This window comes from Prionailurus bengalensis, chromosome F2 (assembly GCF_016509475.1).
Source record: "Prionailurus bengalensis isolate Pbe53 chromosome F2, Fcat_Pben_1.1_paternal_pri, whole genome shotgun sequence".
In the NCBI taxonomy this organism is placed as follows: domain Eukaryota; kingdom Metazoa; phylum Chordata; class Mammalia; order Carnivora; family Felidae; genus Prionailurus; species Prionailurus bengalensis.
In genome coordinates, this window is record NC_057353.1 from 45,309,368 (window position 1) to 45,332,210 (window position 22,843).

Below are 22,843 nucleotides of genomic sequence, written 5' to 3' on the forward strand. Positions count from 1 at the left end.
TCTGTTACTTTTTCTTTCTAGTTTTGAATTAGCATTTTGCCAACGATAAGCATAGAAGAGTATTAATTTAATGATATTGATGCCTGTGTCTCAGGTTAATGGGCTTACTTTCCTTCTTTTGTCTTGAATCTGTTAGTAATGTTGGGGAATGTTAACGGGTAAATTCAACATCTGAAAGCAAGTGATGGATACATGGATGCCTTACTGTTTAAAATAAATTTATTGATAATAGTACAAATGTAATTATACATTTTAGAATGTGGCTAAATTAGAGGAAAGTAAAAATAAGGTAACTTGGGGAAAACTTGGTGTTGGCATATAAAGTTTATGTTCTCAAAATTGACTAGCCATGACATGTCATTGTAAAAAGCACCTTAATATAAATAAGTGTATTGACATGTGGTTTTTGACTCTGGAAATCACCAAATATGAGATACTATTATGCTCAACTGAAATAAGATTGAATTTTTTATTAATACCATTGTGATGTAAGACTTTGTCATTTTGAGTTAGACCTATCATTCTTGGAATTCCTTTTCCTAGGACGTATGTACTAAATGCACATGGTTAACCTCATTGATCATCTCAAAGAGCGAGTATTTCCCAGAATATTCCAGATACCCTAATTATTTATTTCAGGCTCTCATGTATGTTTAAGTGGTTTTGAACTTATTTATATTTTGGGTAGGCCTTTTATAATTTTTGTTGTGACAAATATGTCGTAGAGTTTGTGTCATATGAGATATGCATTATATAGGTATATAATTTATTTAACATTTCCCCTGTTTTTGAAAATTTGCTTTTGAAAAAAATTTTTTAGAACAATGAAAGCCTGACGTAAATCTTTGACACATTTCTGATTAATTCTTTAGGAAATATTTTGGTTAGTTGCAAATATCTTCTTAATGAGCTTAAAAATTTTAAGTTTATTGCGAGAGAGAAGGAGCACAAGTGGGAGAGGGGCAGATAGAGGGAGACAGAATCGCTAGTAGGCTCCATGCTGTCAGCACAGAACCCAATGCTGGGCTTGAATTCCGGAAACTGAGCTCATGACCTGACCTGAAACCAAGAGTCGGTCTCTTAACTGACTGAGCCACCCCAGCGCTCCTAGCTTAAATTTTTTTTAAGACCTGTGTTCTGTATTACAAAACTATTTGCAGATAAATTTAACTAGTGTATATGTTCGTGAACATTAAGGAGGGTGCCTGTCCTTAAATATGATCATGTTAAAAACAGGACAAATTGTTAAACAAAATAAATTAAAAAAAAAAATATTTTTTAACGTTTATTCACTTTTTGAGAGACAGAGACAGAGTGTCAGCAGGGCAGGAGCAGAGAGAGAGAGGGAGACACAGAATCCGAAGCAGGCTCCAGGCTCTGAGCTGTCAGCACAGAGCCCAATGTGGGGCTCGAACTCACGAACCAGGAGATCACGACTTGAGCCGAAGTTGGCCGCTTAACTGACTGAGCCACCTAGGTGCCCGAAGAAAATAGATTTTAATTAACGTTCGTCACTGGAGTTAGATTTTTAAAAATCTGTCCACTGGCTATTTTTTCTTTGAAAAATCCATTCAGGTGCTCTGGCCATTTTTCTTTCCTTTTTTTTTTTTTTTTTTTAGACGTTTGTTTATTTTTGAGACAGAGAGAGACAGAGCATGAACAGGGGAGGGTCAGAGAGAGAGGAAGACACAGAATCTGAAGCAGGCTCCAGGTTCGGAGCTGTCAGCACAGAGCCTGACGCGGGGCTCAAACTCACGGACCGTGAGATCATGACCTGAGCCGAAGTTGGCCGCTTAACTGCCTGAGCCAACCAGGCACCCCTGGCCATTTTTCTATTAGTGATTAGTCTTACTGATTTAAAAGATATTTAGATCTATTGTATATAAAATATATAAAATACTGTATATATAAAACATTCACTAAAGCATATGCAACATCTTATATATTTTAAAGGTATATTAGGTCTGTGTAATTTCATATATATATTATATATAAATATGAATATAAAGGATTGATTCTTTGTTACTGATTCTGCTTATCTCTGATGCTATTGGTGCCATACAATAGTTTAGAAGGATGTGTTAGAGAAATTTCAAGCTTGGCAGGCCTGTACTGCATACTCTACCCTCCTGCTCCTAAGCCTTTTCTTACCTCTTCTTGGTCTGTTTGGTGTATGATTTTTAAGTCCATTTTAAGAAACCTGTACTCATACTTAAAAATAGTATTTTACAACTTTCTTCCTTTTCAAATACAATTTTTTGTGCCTTTAACCCCCAAAATATGATTACTAATACTTTTTCATGTTTTATAGACCCTCAAATACCAGTTAGTCAAAATTAACCTTCCAAGAGACTTTATGGCTTAATTGGTTTTATTCCATGTTTATAAAACAGGGAACCATTACACCGAGACTATGTTTATATTCCATTAATATCTTTCTATAAGAATAACTTTGATTGCTATATATTCTATTTGTTAGTAATTAATCTTGTTTATTTCTTATAATTCATGTTATACATTTTATGTCCTATTTAAATCTCTTAAAATTTGTCTGGAAAAACTTCTGAGCATGTATAACAGTTTTCCATTGGCAAAATTGTATTATGTTTTTACTTCCATATTGTAATGTTAGTAATATTCCCCCTTAACAGAAGTTTTTAGGGTGTGTATGTATTCTTTTGATTAATAGAACTGGAAAGGGTGATTAAGGTTTTACTAAAGTGACATCATGAAACTTTTCCTGTTGATGTGACAGAAATCTCTGTGATTTTGTATTCTTCATATTGTAGAGTTGATATTTTGGTTCCTTAACTTTATTTCTGGAAAAATTATTTGAAAGTCTAGAGTGACCACATCTTTTCATAACCGTTTCTATTTGTATTTATATAGTTTGGCTTAATACAGTTTTTACCTAAATTTTAGTGGTCATTACAGCAAAATTTGTTTTAATTTCTAAGATTTTAGAGTAAACTGTTTTAGCTTACATGTTGGAAATGTTTGGGACATTACTTTTTTCTTATGGTATTCTATTTTAGTACTTTTAACATTTATGTGTGTTAATTACTTCCTTTGAACATGCTTTTTTGTTGATGTGTTTGTTTTTTTCAAATATAGATTCATACTTTAGTAGAGAGTTTGAAACTTTCCATCACAGATCAACAACTGCCTATGTTTATCCGTATAATGCAACTTGGAATTGCTCTTTACTACGGGGAAATAGGCAATTTTAAAGATGGAGAAACAGAAGATCCTACCTGTCACAGTAAAGATATGTTAGGAAACATTACAGGTAAATCTAACAAACTTTCTTTTGAACTATTGTTCGCATAGTGTTTTCACCATTATGAAACTTAAAAAATAAAACATACTGAGTTGTGCAGTGTTCTAACATGATGGAATGATTTTATTTTGGTTGTTTGACACTACTTTGATTTTGTTTTTGTTTTTGTTTTTGTTTTTTTACATACTGCATATTACTGTGATTTTCTTTTTTTAAATGCTAACAAGTAACTTTAATATTTCTAATAGGTATAAATGTTCAGAATGTATGTTATACAAAAAGTTAAGGTAGCGCAATGCGTTGACATTTTCTAGTAAATTAGGGTATTGGTAATTTTTTGCAAAGGCTTACCAAGAGTTATAACAGAATTAGATATACTTAATTATAATATGTAATTCTGTTTAACAACTACAGTTATACTTAATTGATTCATTGGAAGGTTCCTAGCTAATTAATTGGAACCTTATTAATGGAGTGTATATTTCATTGAAGGATACTAGTGGGTTAACTTCAGTTATTTAGTTCAATGTACTTTTACTGAAGCCTACTAAGTGTACTGAATATTGGTCATCTGGGAAAACACAGAGATAAAAAGTTGCGTTCTCTTCCCTTAAAATCTTAAGGTACAGTGGAGCAGACAGACATACGAATAGTTAGTTTAGTATGGTGTGGGAGAATGATAGAATGTTTAATTCAATAGAAGTATGAATGATCTGAAGAAAACAGATGTTGAAAAGAATGACTGACTTGGCATTGGGCTTGAGGCTCAGGAAAGATTTAGAGAATATGATTAATTGCCATAGTTTGGGCCTTTAGAAAAGGATATTGAAAACTTAGGAACAGGTAACCCAATTAAAAAGTGAGGAAAATACCTGAATAAACATTTATGCACAAAAGGTTTGCAAATGGCCAACAGGCACGTGAAAAGATGCTCACCCTCATTAGTCATGATGGGGAATGCAAGTCAAAAATCACAGTGAGATAACACTTCAAGGTCAATAACATGATGTTAATCAAAAGACACATAATAATAACCAGTGTTGGCAAGATTGTAGGGAAGTTTTATGTTGATTATGGGAATGTAAAATGGAATAGCTGCTTTGGAAAACAATCTAGTTCCTTAAAAACTTGAACATAGAGTTGCCATATGATCCATTGATGTAGGTTTTGTTTATATGCAAAAGAATTGATAACAAATGTCCACATAAAAACTCATATGTGAATTTTAATGGCAGCATTATTCATGATAACCAGAAAGTGAAACATCTTCATGTCCATCAGCTGATGAATGGATAAACGATTGTGATATATCCATGCACTAGACTATTACTCAGTTATACAAAAGAATGAAAAACTGTCTCCCTCTCTCTCTGCCCCTCCCCCGTTCATGCTCTGTCTCTCTCTGTCCCCAAAATAAATAAACGTTGAAAAAAAAATTCAAAAGAATGAAAAACTGATACATGCTACAACATGATGAATTTTGAAAATATCATAAGTGAAAGCAACCAGTCAGAAAGGAACACATTGTATGATTCTATTTATATGAAACATCCATAATAGCCAAATCTGTAAAAGCAAAAAGTAGATTAGTAATCAGGGTTTGGAGGAGGAGGGAATAGGGAGTGACTGCTAATGGGTAGAGGTATTCTTTTTGGACTGATGAAAATGTTCTAAAATTAGATCGTGATGATAGTTGCCCAACTTTGTGATTTTACTAAAAACCACTGAATTGTACATTTCTAAAGGCCAAATTTCATAGTATTTAAATTATAGCTTATTAAAAAATATCTGCTTAAAAGCTTAGGGAATAACTTAAAAGTTTAGGGAATAACAGGAGTATATGTAGGTATAAATTATATGTTTATTTTACACTGGAGAGTGAATTCCTGTTAGACAATGAACACCTGAAACAGGAACAGCATATTATATCTAGAACAAAACCTAGCATCTAGAGGGTGCTCAGTTTTTTTTCCAACATGCTATTATGACAAATTTCGAATATATAGAAAAGTTGAAAGAGGATTATACAGTGGACACCCATATATATACTCATTCTTGAGATTCTACACTTAATAGTTTGTTAAATTTGCTTTATCACATAGCTGTTCATCTAACCTTTCTCTTCATCAGTTCAACCAGTGTTTTTGATGCCTTTCAAAGTAACTTAGACATCAGTATACTTCACCCCTAGACTTCAGCATTGTATTGTTAACTAGCATTTATATTTCTTAATGGTTCTTTTAATTTTTTTGAAGGTGTAATTTGCAAAGTGAAATGCATAAATCTTTATTTTTAATGCTTGTTTTGGGAGAGAGAGAGAGCGCACACGTGAGTGGGGGTGGGATGTGATGGGGGGCGGGGGACAGAGAATCTGAAGCTGGCTCTGTGCTTGAACTCACTAACTCTGTGATCATGACCTGAGCTGAAGTTGGACACTTAACCAACTGAGCCACCCAGGTATGCGAAATGTATAAATCTTAAGTATATTATTCAAGTTTTGTGAAATGTGTACACCTGTGTGATAGATAATATCCATTAAGGTAAAGATTATCAATATCTCTAAAAAGTTTTCTTTTGCTCCTTTATAATCATTTGCACACCCCCCCACTTCCACTCAGGCAAACACTGTTCTGAATTTAAAAAAATTTTTTTGTTAATTCTAGAATTTCATATAAATCAAATCATACAGTATAAACTCTTGTGAAAGGATTTCTTTCATTAAGCATAATATCCTTTTTTACTTTTTATTTATTTATTTTTTTACTTAAGGCTTTATTTTTTTGAGAAGTTTTAGGTTCACAGCAAAATCGAAGGGTAGGTAGAGATTTCCCATATACTCTCTGCACTCTAACATGCATAGCCTTCCGCATTATCAACATCCCCTCCAGGTGACACATGGTTCACTCTTTGTATTTTACATTCTATGGATTTTTGCAAATGTGTAATAGCATGTGTCCATCATTATGGTTTCATATATTTTCACTGTCTTGAGGGTACAATATTTTGGGGATTCATCTGTGTTGTTGCATATATCAGTAGTTTTTTTCCTTTTTATTGCTACATACATTCTATGGATATACCATAGTGTATTTTAGCCATTTTCCTGTTGATGGATATTTGGGCTATTTCCAGTTTTGGTTATTATAAGTAAAGCTGTCCTGGACATTCTTCTACAAGTTTCTTGTAGACGTGTGCTATTCTTTGTTTTGTGTAGATATCTAACAGTGGAAGTATATGTTTAGGTTTCTTTCTTTCTTTCTTTTTTTTTTTTAACGAAAGTAATCAGGTTTTTTTTTTTTTCGGAAATGTGTGCCATTTTGCATTCCCATCAGCATTGTATAAGATTTCCAATTGTTCCATATCTTTACCAGCATTTGGTGTTACCAGTCATTTTTTACTTTTTGCCAACGTGATGGATGTGGTTGTGATATCTCAGTGTGGTTTTAATTTGCTTTTCATTGATGAGCAATTATTTTGAAGTTTTTCAAGTAGTTATTGACTATTAATATATTTACCTTTTTGAAGAGTATGTTAGATATTGGCTTATTGTTAACTCTTTTGGGTTTTGTTACTGATTTGTGATTTATTTTATATATTCTGAATTCAAATCCTTTGTCACATATCTATTTTGGGAATATTTTTTGCCAGCCTGTGACTTGGCTAATTCATTTTTAATAGGTGTCTCTTGGGGCACCTGGGTGGCTCAGTCAGTTGAGCTTCCGACTTTGGCTCAGGTCATGATCTCATGGTCTGTGACTTGAGCCCCACCTGGGCTCTGTGCTGACAGCTCAGAGCCTGGAGCCTGCTTCCGATTCTGTGTCTCCCTCTCTTTGTGACCCTCCCCCATTCATGCTCTGTCTCTCTCTGTCTCAAAAATAAACATTAAAACAAAATTTTAAATAGGTGTCTCTTGAGCAGAGTATTTTTTCGTTTTAAGAATTTTTTTTGGATGATAATTTATTTTTGACAGAGCAAGAGTGGAGGAGGGGCTGGGGGGGGGGTGGTGGTGGGTCACAGAGAATCCGAAGCAGGTTTTTTCACTGTCAACCCAGAGCCTGATGCAGGTCTTGAAACTCAGATCATAACCTGAGCCAAAGGCAACTGAGCCACCAGGTGTGCCTTGAGCAGAGAGTTTTAAATTTTGATTAAATGTAAATTTCATATTTTCCTTTTTAACTGTTCTGTCATCAAGAGGTGACTAGATTTTTCTTCTGTGTTAATAAAGGGAGAAAGCAACTTTAGTATTTGCTTGCAGAGTAGTAGAAATTAGTTTTCTCTTCTGTGTAAAGCGGGGATTATTTTATTGTGGGTGCTGTGGATTCCTCGGATACTCTGGTAAGCCTATGAACCTCTTCTCAGAAGGTTTTAAGCATCTTGATTTTGATATGCCATGGTATCCTTTCTACATGTTACATTATGGTTTTTAGGTCTGTGGGTTTATAGTTTTCATATATACTTAGAAAAATTGTGGGCATTATTTCTTTAAAAAAATTTTTTTTAAATGTTTATTTATTTTTGAGAGAAAGAGAGAGAGTGCAAGAAGGGGAGGGGCAGAGAGAGAGGGAGACACAGAATCTGAAGCAGGCTCCAGGCTCTTGGCTGTCAGTGTAGAGCCCGATGTGGAGCTCAAACTCACGAACCGTGAGATCATGACCTGAGCTGAAGTCTGATGCTTAACTGACTGAGCCACCCAGGCGCCCCCGTTATTTCTTGAAATACGTTTTTCAGTTCTCCTCTTTCCTCTGGAGACAGTAATTACATGTCTATTAGGCTGCCTGAAGTTCAGCAGAGCTCTCTGATGGTCTGTTCATTTTTGTTCATTTACCTTTTATTTTCATTCATTATTGAGAGTTTCTATTTCTGTTCTAGTTCACTAATCTTGTGTATCTAATCTGTTATTAATCACATCTAACTTATATTTTATCTCAGATACTGCATTTTCATCTCTAGAAGTTGTTTGGATTGTTAAAACCTTTCATATTTCTCCTTGTTTATGCTTTCTTAAATGTCTTTTTATTTATATAGCCATTTTAATGTCCATGTTTACTAACGCTATGAACTGTATCATACCTAGGTCTTTTTCTAATGACTGACTTTTCCCCCCTCATCTGTGTTGTATTTTCTTACATCTTTGCATGCCTGTTAATTTTTAAATAAAAAACTTAAAAAAAATTTTACTTATTTAATTTGAGAGAGAGAGAGCACGTGCACAAACGAGCATGAGCAAGGGAAGGGCAGAGAGAACGGGAGAGAATCCCAATCTCCATACTCACTCATGAACCGTGAAGTCATGACCTGAGCGGAAATCAAGAGTTGGACACTTAACCGACTGAACCACCCAGGTGCCCCATGTGCCTGATAATTATTAATTGGATGCCAGACATTGTAAATTTTATCTTGTTGGGTGCTGGATATATTTGTATTCTAGCAAAAAGTGAAGTTCCTTGGAAATAATTTAATTCACTTGGCTTGCTTTAAATGTTTTTTGTTTTGTTTTGTTTTTGGTTTAAATGTTTTTTAGTTGAGATCAGAACCGCCATTAGCTTGGGGCCAGTTTTGTCCCACTGCTGCCACAATTTGCCTTTTGAGTTATTTCTTGATGTTTTTTTCTTTCTTTCTTCCTGCTGAGAACACAAACTGTTCCCAATTTTGCGTTCAGTCTTGAGGATTATTTTCTTTGTTTTTTTCTTGTGGTTCTTTTCATGGCCTCAGTAGTTCTTGCATGAACTGATTAATACTTAGCTGAAGACTGGAGTTGGACCCTCTGCAGGTATGAAGAGCTCGCTTGCTCACTCACTCTCTCTCTCTCTCTCTCTGAACAGGTCTTTCTTGTTTGGTACTCTGCCCTGCAAACTCGAGCCACCTTAAGTCTCCCTGGACTCACTACTCTGTCTTCTCATCCGAGGAGACTGCCGAGTTCTTGGATTTCCTCTTTCTTATCCCTGGTTTAGAAACTCTGTCGAGGTGGTATGGTGGCACAAACATACACCTCATTTTTCTTGTTTCCCATGTCTCAGGACTCACTGGCTAAACTGCCTGATACCTAGTTTTGAAAAATACTATTTCCTATGTTTTATCTTTTTTGTTTTTTAATATGTGCTTCTATGTTAATACATTAATGACAATTAGAAGGAAGTCTAATAACTATCATAGTTTCCAAGGAGTAATGTGTGTAAATGGTATTTTGAGATAACTTCACAACTGTTACTTGATATATCTGATTTTTGTAGGGTTTACAATTGATGGCGATGCAGTTGTGATTTGTTACTTGTATTAATAATTAAACTCACAACTGTGATTTGTTACTTTCATAATTAAACATGCTATATTTTAAATACTTAATATATTTTTTTCGTTGAAATTCATGAAGTTCCTGAATTCTATCAAAAGGCCTAGATTAAGATGCACTGTTCTGGGGGCAGTCGGTTATGCATCTGGCTATTGATTTTGGCTCAGGTCATGATCTCACGGTTCATTAGATTGAGCCCCCCGCATTGGTCTCCACACTGACAGCACGGAGCCTGCTTCTGATTCCCTCTCTCCCTTCCTCTGCCCTTCCCCCACTCACTTTCTCCCTCTTTCTCTCAAAATAAACAAATATGAAAAGAAAAAGATGCACTGTTCTGAGGGAAGAGAGTATTTTAGGAAATTCTAACCAGAGATTAGGGAGATGCCTTTTTCATTTCAGGGCTCTAATTCATTCTTTTTACAAAACAGCAAAGATTTGAAACTTCAGAACCATCTTTCGTCAAAATCCCTCTTAATTTTTAATTAATATTAAGTATAAATTATAGTGGCTATTTTTCAGAGCTCTGTTAGTGATGTTTCTTTTGTTTCACAAGATCAAGCAGTGGATACTTCCTCTGTTTTAATGGTTTAGACAACACAGGTTGGGAGTTGACTCAACCTGGTCATTGGTAACTGGGTTGAGGTGACCTGACTTGTTTTATAACTGAGATGATATTCATTGATGATGACCAATTTGAGATCTTACCAGGGGCAGTTAATAACAGGCTTTATTCCTCAATAGAAACTGATAAAATATTTATGGTTAAACAGCAAGATTATACAAAATATTTTCTGGATTGTACCTTTTATAATTTAAGTAAAATGGCTGTGGTACTGGATTTTAGATTCTTTAGTTACTACTTTAGTAAGTCTTTTCCTTCTCAGATGAATGAAGATAAATGGCCATGTTTCATAACCTGTAAGTATACTATGTTCCAAGAGTCTCCTGTCATAAGGATTAAAAAAGTTATGAAGTTATTCTAGCTAGAAAACCGACTAGAAATTCAGATTCAGTGGCTCTATATGAAGATGGTATTTAATGGAGTGGTGTTTTATAGATTTCTCACTGGACAGTAAATATGCTTGAATTATGCCATTAATTTTGTAAAAAGTGATTTTTCCCCCTAAATTGCATGATTATATGTGTTTTTTGTTTGTATTGTTAGGGTAACGTTGAGGGACTGGGATGGAGTTTGTCTTGATGAAAGTGGCATAATGGAGTGTTTGGAATTAAAAAAAAAATTTTTTAATGTTTGTTTATTTTTGAGAGAGAGAGACAGAATGTGAGTGGGGGAGGGGCAGAGAGAGCAGGAGACACAGAATCCAAAGCAGGCTCCAGGCTCGGATCTGTCAGCACAGAGCCCAATGCAGGCCTTAAACCCACCAACTGTGAGATCATGACCTGAGCCAAAGTCGGATGCTTAACTGACTGAGCCACCCAGGGCGACCCTGGAGTGGTTGGGATTTAAATTCTTTGTCAATTTCTAACTACATGAAAGTTCTTTGCTATAATTTTTTCATATGTAGAATAAGAAAGATAATTTATGTTACCCACTAATAATCACCAACGCTATCATTTTTTTTTTAATATCATAAGAATAATTCTATTATAGGGACACCTGGGTGGCTGAGTTGGTTAACCATCCAACTATTGATCTCAGCTTAGGTCTTGATCTCAGGGTCATGAGTTCAAGATCTGCATGAAGCCTACTTAAAAAAAAAAAAAAGAATAATTATAATACTTTGCTCTTAGGGATAATTGGTTTTTGGGGGGGAGTTTGCATTAATTTTTTTTTCTTTTAGAGAGCATGAGCGGGGGAGGGGGCAAAGAGGAGGGAGGGAGGGGGCAAAGAGGAGGGGGAAGGGGGCAAAGAAAAGGGAGGGAAGGAGGAAGGGGGGGAGAGAGAGAGAGAAGGAGAAAGAATCCTAAGCAGACTTTATCCTTAGTGCAGAGCCTGATGAGGGGCTTGATCCCATGCCCCAGGGATCATGACCTGAGCTGAAATCAAGAGTGGGGGCGCCAACCAACTAAGCCACTCAGGTGCCCTGGGATGGGGGATGCATTTTGCCTAGGAGTGCTTGACATTTTTTTTATTGGGTGCATCAGAAAATAAAGAACTTTTCTTAGATATTTCTGATACTACGTTTCTGAGAAAACTCAGTTTCTTAGCACCTTATTTTTGGAAGGTAGTTGTTAATGGAATGCTAAAGAATGAATTTATTCTTTGTATTTATCAGGTCATTTAAAATTATGTTATAAACTACTCCCCATATAACATTAATTGTGGACTCTGTAAGGGGATTAATGTAGTACAACATATAGAAACTTGAAAGTAGTAAAGCTAAATTACTGGCTTCAAATAATAATAGCCAGTGTATAATTTGTTCATACTTTATATTTCAAAACAAGGATATGGAATAAATATTTTTATAGAATTTATATTCCTAATTTCCCTTTTAGTCAAATCCTCTTGATTTATTTAAAATGACTTTATTTTGCTAGGTGTTGAAGATGAAACAAGAATAGATATGCAGTATCCTGCTCAGTACAAAGGCCAAGAGCTGTATTCACAGCAAGAGGACGAGCAGCCACAGGGATGGGTATCTTGGGCCTGGTCATTTGTGCCTGCAATTGTGAGTTATGATGATAATGAGGAAGACTTCCTTGGGAATGATCCTGCATCAGCCATGCATCAGCAAAAAGCACAGACTTTGAAGGATCCTATTGTGTCTATAGGATTTTATTGCACAAAGGCAACTGTAACTTTCAAAGTAGGTTTCCTTTTTCTTGCTGTTTGTATTTCTTTCATCTTTAATGCATAAATTTTGATTTCTGGAAAGGATCTAGTTGAAAGTTTGTTTTATACTTAGTAGATGTAAGATCGTCTAGCAATCCTTACTTCATAAAATTATTTCCTCTCTAGAGTTCAGATTAGAAGTTTGGTCTGGGTATATAAATTTCAGAAGATTTTGTTAAGACTAGATAGAATCAGTGTAGATATAAAAAAGGAAAGGTTCTAGGGCCAAACTCTGGGGCATTGTGGTGTTAAGTATTTGGAAAGAAGAGGCAGAAATAGTGTGGGAAACTGAAAATAAGTTAGGCAGAAAACCAAGAGTGTCTGTCTGGAAGCTGAGTGCCATAAATGTTTTAAAGTTGACAGAGTAGGTCATTTGTGAGAATGGATCATAGATTTGGCATTGTGGGAATTGTTGGTGATCTTGAATAGAGCAGTGATTTGACACTGGCAGAATCTTAGTTGGAGCTGGCTGAAAGCAAATGGGAACATTGGTGGGAATGTAAAATGGTATAGTTGCTGTGGAAAATAGTTTGGTGGTTCCTCAAAAAGTTAAACATAGAGTTATATGACTCAGCAATTCCATTCCTAGGTATATACTCAAAACTGTACTCAAACAAATAGACGTACATGAATGTTCATGAAAACATTATTCACAATGGGCAAAAGGTTGAACCAACCTGAGGTCCCTGGCTCGCTTGGTTGGGAGAGCATGCGGCTCTTGAGTTTGGAGTTGTGGGTTTGAGCCCGACATTGGGTATAGAGATTACTTAAAATAAAACAAAAATCCTAGAAAAATAGTTGAAACAACCCAAATGTTTATCAGTGGGTGAAAGAATAATAGCCTTTTCAGAAGATTGTGGATATTCTATTTTGGGAGTATACTAAACTCAGCAAGTGGTAGTTTTTAAAAAAGGCTACTTTAAAAAGGTATCTCCAGCTCTTGGAAATTGCCTGGTATATATTCAACAAGTAAATAAATTTATCCATCCTACGTATCTCCTCGTCTGCTTTCCATCTTCCAAAATTTTGGGATTCTTTTTTAGATTATACTTCTTCAGTTTTATTTGTCTTTGTTGGTTTATTGTGGAGGCATTTTTCTGAAGGAGGTAAACACCTGTGTTCAACCTGTGACGTTGTATTCCAGGTAACTTGTTAGATACTGGAAGTGTAGCACAGAAAAAAAAATCAAGTTTTTGCTTCATGGTGTTTTTAATTTGACTTTTGTTTAACTACTGAAGTATCTTGCTATACAATTTATAACTACAACAGATGGTAGATAAAAATATTTAATTTTTTTAATTAAAAAAATTTTTTTTAATGTTTTTTTTAAAATTTATTTTTGAGAGAGAGAGAGAGAGAGAGAGAAAGAGAAAGTACGGTGGGTAAGGGCAGAGAGAGAGGGAGACACAGAATCCGAAGCAGGCTCCAGGCTCTGAGCTGTCAGCACAGAGCCCAACATGGGGCTCAAACTCGTGAAGTGAGAGATCATGACCTGAGCCAAAGTCGGACGCTCAACTGACTGAACCACCCAGGCGCCCCTAGATAAAAATATTTTAAAGTAAACAGTCTTTAAAGACTTTTCTAATTAAAAGCATTAAGTGTTTTCTAATATGACAAACCCTGAAAAATGTAGAAAGTGAGTTTTAACAAAATTTGAGCTTAATTGGTTTAAAAGATTTTTTTTTTTGGTAATAAAATTTGGGGCAAAAATGGTAAAATAGCTGTGCTATTTTGACATCATTTTTTTCTGAATTCTAGGGAACACTTTTTTTTATTTCACAATTAAAATTCACTGATACAGCTTTGAAAGGGACTATGCATCAGTCTGTAAAATTAAAAATAAAACAATAAAATTTTTAAAATACATAATAAAAAAGCCACTGTTGCCAGCAGTTATTACATATATTGTCAATTTTATTTTTTTACTTTATTAAAATTTTTTTATTATATGATCATCTCTGCTTTTAACAGATGTTTTTGGCAACAACTGTAATTGCATTATTTGTAAGTATAAATATTCAAGCTTAAGTTCTAAAAGATACATAAACATATCTTAGTAACAGCAGCATGAATGAACTATTTAGAGAACTTACATTATACTTATAGTTTTTAGTGGTATAATTGTTTTTTGAGTATAGTTGACACACAATGTTACATTAGTTTGAGGTGTACAATGAAATGATTCCACATCTGTCTACACATCTGTATACATTATGGTATGCTCACCACAAGTCTAGCTACCAAATACCACCATGCAATGCTATTATGGTGTCATTGACTATATTCCCTATGGTGTGCCTTTTATATTCCCTTGACTTATTGGTTCTGTAACCAGAACCCTGCATATTTCAATCTCCTTCATCCGTTTTGCTCATCGCCTCCCCCCGCCAAGCCCCTCCCCTCTGACAACTGTCAGTTTGTTATCTATATTTATGGTCTGATTCTTCTTCTTGTTTGTTCATTTGTCTTGGTTTAAAATAATTTTTTTAATGTTTATTTATTTTTGAGGGAGATACAGAGCAGCATGAGCAGGGGAGAGGCAGAGAGAGAGAGGGAGACACAGAATCCTAAACAGGCTCTGAACTGTCAGCATACAGTCCGACCTGGGGCTTGAGCTCATGAACTGTGAGATCATGACCTGAGCCCAAGTCAGGTGCTTAGCCAACTGAGCCACCCAGGTGCCCCATTTGTTTTCATTTTTAAATTCCACATATTTGTGAAAGCATATGTATATTGCCAGTTTTAGATGATAAAAAAGTTACTTTTAATCTAAGTTTGTGAGGGAAGTTAGGGATTGCTAGCAAAAGTTCTATCTTTTCTGGTGAGTTTTGTTTATTTACTTTTAAATTTGAAATTATTCTGGTATATTTCTCTTCATTGATAGGAAGAATTGTATTAAACTGAGTCAGAATAGTTTGTATTTATATACAAAACTATAGACTTTTGGGGCAGTACTTGTCATTAGTTAATACATTAAAAATTTTTTTTTTCAACGTTTATTTATTTTTGGGACAGAGAGAGACAGAGCATGAACGGGGGAGGGGCAGAGAGAGAGGGAGACACAGAATCGGAAACAGGCTCCAGGCTCTGAGCCATCAGCCCAGAGCCTGACGCGGGGCTCGAACTCACGGACCGCGAGATCGTGACCTGGCTGAAGTCGGATGCTTAACCGACTGCGCCACCCAGGTGCCCCTAAAAATTTTTTTTGAACATTTATGTCTCTAAGGTTTCTCTAAGGGAAATCCGTTGATATTTAGGAGGAAAACATTAGAGTTCATTGTTCAGCTTGGACTTAAAGAATGTATGGAATTAATTTGTGGTTCATATTTTGGTCAGAAAATAAGGTCGTGTTTCTACATTAGCATTCTGAACAGTTGATACGAATCCAACAAAAATCATGCCAAATTAAATGTAGCGTTTTAAAAATCACGTTGAAAATCGTTCTTGTAATGTTTGAGTCCTTTTAATCAATTAATTGCTTTTTCTCTACAATAATTGTAGACAGCTGAAGGGTGATCAAGTTTAAAATACTGACTTGAGTATTTCATAGAATTGTACTTTAAAATAACGACATTGTGTATACTAGTTCTAGAAGCATCTAAGAAATAAGGGCTCATATGTAATAAACTCTTTGCTATTAAGAAATGAGAATAAGTAGTTGATTTTAAGTATAAAGTTATCATGCTTAAAATAACTTTTTGGTTTGGTAAGTTCTATTTGACCAAAGTTAAATATTGTTTTTGTAACTTATTTTTTTTAATGTTTGTTTCTGAGAGAGAGAGAGAGAGAGAGCAAGCAAGTGCGAGCATGAGCTCAAGCCAGGTAGGGGCAGAGAGAGAGAGGGAGACACAGAATCTGAAGCAGCCTCCAGGCTGGGCCTGTCAGCACAGAGCCCGTCGCGGGGCTCAAACTCATAAACTGCGAGATGATGACCTGAACTGAAGTTGGGCGCTTAACTGAGGCGCGCCCCCGTTTGAAAAATCCATCCACTGCATAGGAGTTTAAGGAAGGGTCTCATTAGCAAACATGGCAGGATACCTTTAAAAAAATAAAAACTTTAGGGGCACCTGGGTGGCTCAGTCAGTTAAGCGTCCGACTTCAGCTCAGGTCATGATCTCGGTATGTGAGTTCAAGCCCCGCGTTTGGCTCTGTGCTGACAGCTCAGAGCCTGGCGCCTGCTTCAGATTCTGTGTCTCCCTCTCTCTCTGCCCCTTCCTCGAAGCACATGTTATGTCTCTGTTTCTCGAAAATAAGTAAACATTAAAAAAAATTAAAAAAAAACCCTTTATTTTAGAACAGTTTTATATTTACAGAAAACTTGGAAAATACAGAGAGTTCACATATACTCATTACTCAGTTTCCCTATTAACATCTTAGGCTATCATAGTACATTTGTCAAAACTAGGAAGCCAACACTGGGGCATTACTGTTAAATTCCAGACTTTAATCGCATTTTATAAAGTTGTTTTCTGTAACATGATCCAAACCAGGATACTATACTGCATTCAGAAAAGTACCTTTGGAAGATAATTTATCTCGTTTTTGGATACATACAAGTAATGTGTTGTAAGCTTCAGGGGTGCAAGAGTTGTTGTTTTGGCAGCATCTTGAGTAGTACTTGTTATCCAGCTGTCACCCATTAAGTGTTTGCATCACTGAGTGAGTCTGAGACATTCTATGAGACACATAAGTTGAAAGTAAACACCCACGAACCTACTTCCCTCACAGAATTAGAATAAGTTTTGTTGAATCTCTTTGTGTCTGTTCATAATTTTCTTTTTGATGGAAACTTTGGGAGAAATTTTGTAAATGATTGAACTAAACCTGGTTGAATGTATATTGAATAGAGGCTAAAATACATAAAATTTTGCGCAGAATGTATGAGTAGTTATATAACTATGGGACTTATACACAACTTTACCTTTTCAAGCAATATTGTTAAAACAAAGAAGTTAAATAAAAGAAGATGGCATTAAATTCTCTATGTGAGTTTAGACTCGCATTTTCAACCTTTATACCATGGATAATCTGTCACAGCTGTTTTTGTTGCACCTGTTTTCCTGCTTAATAATTAAATTTCCTGAATCTTAAAATTGGCCCTGTTTCCATCAATTCATCATAATAATGACAGTTTATTGCTTTCCTAATACTAATTTTACTTAATATTCTTACATTGTTTCTTAGCTCACTGAAATGCAAGCTGAGAGTAGTTATTATAGCCCTCAGAAAGTTAAATCTAAAGAAGTATTGTGTTGGGAACAAGAAGGAACTACAGTTGAGGTAATCTTTCAACATTGAACATATATTTTTAAAACTTTTTGAATGGCCTTTAATGTTTAATAAATGCAAGCTTTTATCATAAGTGGTATGTTTAAAGTACATTTATGGTTTTATAATTCTATTTTAGTCATCGGTAGTATTGGTTGAAATATTTAACAAAGATTTTATTGTAATATGGAATGTTAATTTATCCTTTCATTTTCTTCATTTAACTTGTGTGAGCTCATATATATGTGTATATTAATGTTCGTAAGGTGCCAGTCATTGAAGATACAAAGATTTGAGGATACAGAGACAAGTAAGATATTTCTTAATTTAATAGGGTTATGATCTGAGGAGAATAAATTTGCAAAGGCCATAATCCTAAAGAAGTTGTTTCTCCTAATTTAGAAGTTTTACAAGAAAAGCCTATATATAACATTTTTATGAAATTCAAATTCTTGGTTCTAATGTTTCCTTCTCTCTTATAGGCCCTTATGATGGGAGAGCCTTTTTTTGATTGCCAGATTGGTTTTGTTGGTTGCAGAGCCATGTGCCTTAAAGGAATTATGGGTGTTAAAGATTTTGAAGAGAATATGAATAGAAGTGAAACTGTAAGTCAAATTCTCCCTTTCCTCCCTCCTCCTCTTCCTCTTCCTCTTCCTCCTCCTCCTCCTCCTTCTTTTTGGATAGAAGACAGGGATAATGAAGTGCTTATTGAAGTGTTTAACCATACCAAAAAACCTGTTAGACTACATATATCTTTGGCTTAAGAGAGGAACTTTAGTGTTTTCCCCTATAAGAAATTATAGAGCTCAGGGGAATTTAGAAAGTTGGTAGCACTTAACACCTGGACAGTAGTTCCAAATACTTTTCAATCCATAAATGTTTCTTCTTTCTTGTTTATGGCAGCCACTTGGAGTTCCTTTTTGGTTTGTTAAAATGTTCTTTGCCAATATAGGCAGTGAAAAATGGAGACAACGTTCCTTGTCTTTTTATAGGACTTGAAGTTGTAGTGACTACTAAATGGGTATTATAAAACCAAGGTTTTATTTTCTTTAGCAGTTCAATGATTTTTCCTCCTGTTAAGAAATTTTTGTATTTATTTTCAGGAAGCCTGTTTCTTCATTTGTGGTGAAAATTTGAGTATGAAAGGTTTGACATACCTCACAAACTCATTGTTTGATTACCGAAGTCCAGAAAATAATGGTACTCGTGCAGAATTCATCTTGGATGCAGCCCATCATAAGGTTAGAGAATATATAGTTGAGCCAGTTTCTAGGCTCTGTTAGGGCGGATGCTGTGTGAATAGTTGGGATTGCCATTTTTCTTCTCAAGTAATATATTCTAAATGCTGGTTGTTCATTGAAACATTTAGAGTATTTTTGTCCAGTTTCTACATCTAGAGAAGTTTAAAGAGTGCACAAAGATCTCTACTTATATATAGTATGTAGCCAGTTAGTTGGCTTATCCATTCTCTAAAGTTAAGATAGTCATGCAGGAAACTTGTAGCGTTGTCTTCTAATTTTAGTTCCTCTGTGTAGGGGATAAATGGGAAGAGATAAAGAATTTCACGTTTTACTGTGTATGTATCTTAGTGTTATTTGAATTTTTCATATAAAATCCGTGTACTTCTATGGAATAAATTTAAACATTCAAAAAAAGGTTACCAGAAGGTTAATATAATATAATAAATAAAATATATTTTAACTCTTTTTGCTATGTTTGCTTTTATAAAGAATTTAATTTTAATCTGCATACTTACATACATTATACATATTTTAGTATATCTTTAGTATTTAAGTTTCATTTAAGTGTACTGGATTATTTAAGGATTAAATATATTTGAGGGTATATTATTAGACAGTTTTGTGATGTTGATAAAGGTCAAGGGTATACTATCCTATTCCATTACAGGTGTTCATTAACCAGACATTGATAAAGTGTTCAAAATGTCTAGTAGAATTATGGATGTCCTTTTGTGTGGTCTGTTGTAGAGTTAACATTACCTTTCTTAGAAGTGAATCCTTTGGCTAGCCTCTGTTGTTTTGGTAATTCTTTGACTTGATACACATTCTGTGTAAGGATGTGTGTCTGATTCTTGACCTATTAGGTTTTAAACTCAAAAGTCTCTTCTATACAATGTGTGTTCTATTTGCTTTTCTTTGTTGGCAGGAGACATATACTGAGATAGCTGGAATGCAAAGGTTTGGGGCTTTTTACATGGATTACCTGTATACAATGGAGAACATCAGTGGCAAAGGTACTAGTTTCTTTCCTTTACATTTGCTTTTCTTTGAACAAGAGAAAGAAAAGACTCTTCAGAATCAGTTGGTCCTTGACTGATTGTCATCTATTACATCAGATTTACCTTCTGTTACTTTGGGGAATGGTTTAATTTTAATATCATGTTAGAATTTGCTTAGACCCTTATTAGATTTTTAATCCTTTCTTATATATAACCAACTAAATTTATATAACCAACTAGATTTAGTTCTATTATGTACCAAGTACTAAAATTTTGATACATCAAATTTCATATTATATTAAGTTGTCCGAAAGCATAAACATTTCCTTTTAGGTATTAAATACATCTTGAAGGTTATGTAGATCTTGTTATTTAAAAAAACTGTTATTTCAAGCAGAGTAGTGGAAATGAATGCTTCTGGAGACTATGGATACATAGTATTTTATTATATGTTTTATTTTTATTAGCAAATGATGTTTTTAAAAGTTTAACTGACATTTTATGTGCTTGTCAATATACTATATTGTGCTTATTCTATTTTCATATTGAAAGCTTAGTGAAAATACGTTCATTTTTTTGTTAATTTTTCATATGTTAATAATTGATTTCTGTATGTTGGGTGATGAGTTAGATATGGTGAAATGCTAAGAAGACCAAAGCATTTCTCAAGAAACCAATAGGTGGTGTTTATGAACTTAAATGATTATAGTATACAGCACGTTAAGAATAGTAGTATAAATGGAGAGCTAAGAGAGGCCTAGGTCAGAAAGTGACTATTTTTATGTGTGGGGTTAAAGACTTCACAGAGAAGTTGATCTTGAAGGATCTTGAAGTTTTGTTAGATGGAAACATAAGGAAAGAGCAGTAATTTTCTGCTTCCTTTTTTTGTAAGGGATTTCTAAATGTTGTTCTCATCGATAAACCTTGGATTTACTTTTTTCCCTAAACTCTTTCCTGAAGTTATTTTATTCTTTTCCATGGATCCAAGTACCTTCTATATGTTCATGCACATATTTGTAATTTTAGTTTAAACTTCTTTCGGTTTAAAATTAAATATCCAATGCATACATGACATTTTTACTTCTTTATGTGTCTCACAAATACTTCAAAAGTGAATACGTTCAAATGGAATTATTAAAATCCCTATGACCACCTACTGCTTCTCTTTTAGTTTCAATCTTGGAACATTGTTCTATCTTCTGGTACCTCAAGCCAGAAACCTAGGGATCCTCATGACACACTCCTCCTTTCCTAGCATCCAGTTCATCAACACATTTTGTCAACATTCATCTACAAAAATCTATCTTCATTTACTTCTTGTAAACTCCACTGTTACCACTCTCATCCAATATGCTGTTTTCTTTAGATTTTAATCACTTTTTTACTGGCTTCCTGCTTCTCACTGTTTCAGATTGATTTAATTCTGTGCATCAAACCTTCACTTACTGCCTTTGCATTGCTTTATTTAAAGATAAATTTATATTGTGTATCTGATTTTGATCTCGGAGGGTAGGATAGCCACTAAGGGAGATAGAAACAAGAAAGGATTTTTGTAGGAAAAAAGGGTTTTTTTCTTTTAATGTTTTATTTATTTTTGAGAGAGCACATGTTGGGAAGGAGCAGAGAGAGGGGGACAGAGGACCTGCAGCGGGCTCTGTGCAGACAAGTGCAAGCCCCACGTGGGGCTTGAACTCAGGAACTGTGAGATCATGACCTGAGCCAAAGTCAGATGCCCAATCGACTGAGCCACCAGGTGCTTTGGTAAAGATGTGTTTTGAGTTACCTGTGGACATTGAGGCTAAGACGTTCAATAGCCAATTGTGTATAGGAAAGGGCAACTCAGAAGTCTGTGTTCTAAGAACTTTATAAATTGCTATAGTGTTGGATTTACTAAATGTAAAATGGTAGGTTTCTGCTGGCTTAGAATGGAGTCTTATGCATGTGTTGTGGATTAGGTATCTTGTTAGGTGGAGTATCAAGTAGCTGTCCTTCAAGGAAGGAAACTGAGCACTGAAAATTTTATTTGTACATTTACTGTGGAAACAGTTTATATTTGCTACAGTGCTTATATATGGTCTGTGTGAGAAACTGGTAGTTTTTGAACTGTTAAACTTTTCATATTTTCCATTTCCATGAGCAGTATATACAATGTTATAAATATCTGAGTCCTTAACTTTTTAATTTATTTATTTTTGAGAGAGAGAGTAATCAGGGAAGGGTTAGAGAGAGAAGGAGACAGAGGTTTGCCTGGTTTAGCTCTGGAAGGCAGTGGTTTTTTATGAGAATGGCATGCTATTTATACCTAATTAAAACAAAAATTTTTTTAAATTAAAAAAATTTTTTTTAATGTTTATTTATTTATTTTTTATTTTTAAAAAAAAATTTTTTTTTCAACGTTTATTTATTTTTTGGGACAGAGAGAGATAGAGCATGAACGGGCGAGGGGCAGAGAGAGAGGGAGACACAGAATCGGAAACAGGCTCCAGGCTCTGAGCCATCAGTCCAGAGCCTGATGCGGGGCTCAAACTCATGGACCGCGAGATCGTGACCTGGCTGAAGTCGGACGCTTAACCGACTGCGCCACCCAGGCGCCCCTAATGTTTATTTTTGAGAGAGACAGAGACAGAATGTGAGTGGGTTAGGGGCAGAGAGAGAGGGAGACACAGAATCCAAAGCAGGCTCCAGGCTCTGAGCTGTCAGCACAGAGCCCAACGCAGTGCTTGAACTCACTAGCCGTGAGATCATGACCTGAGCCGAAGTCAGACGCTCAACCGACTGAGCCACCCAGGCGCCCCGAACAAAAATTTTTTTAATGTTTATTTTTGAGAGAGAGAGAGAGAGAGAGAGAGAGAGAGAGAGAGAGAGAGTGCTAATGGGGGAGAGGCAGAGAGAGAGGGAGACAATCTGAAACAGGCTCTGTGCTGATAGCGCAGAGCCCAATGTGGGGCTCAAACTCATGAACCGTGAGAT

At 35.1% G+C, this 22,843-nt stretch overlaps 1 protein-coding gene across 1 annotated transcript in view; it reads left to right on the forward strand.

The window, feature by feature from the left end:
- VPS13B (vacuolar protein sorting 13 homolog B) overlaps nucleotides 1–22,843 on the forward strand; it is an 828,197-nt gene that overhangs the window by 90,151 nt on the left and 715,203 nt on the right. Inside the window, 6 exon segments of the mRNA XM_043601463.1 lie at nucleotides 3,115–3,289; nucleotides 12,072–12,340; nucleotides 17,551–17,646; nucleotides 18,117–18,239; nucleotides 18,738–18,875; nucleotides 19,801–19,888. Coding sequence (XP_043457398.1) covers nucleotides 3,115–3,289; nucleotides 12,072–12,340; nucleotides 17,551–17,646; nucleotides 18,117–18,239; nucleotides 18,738–18,875; nucleotides 19,801–19,888 — 889 coding nt within the window.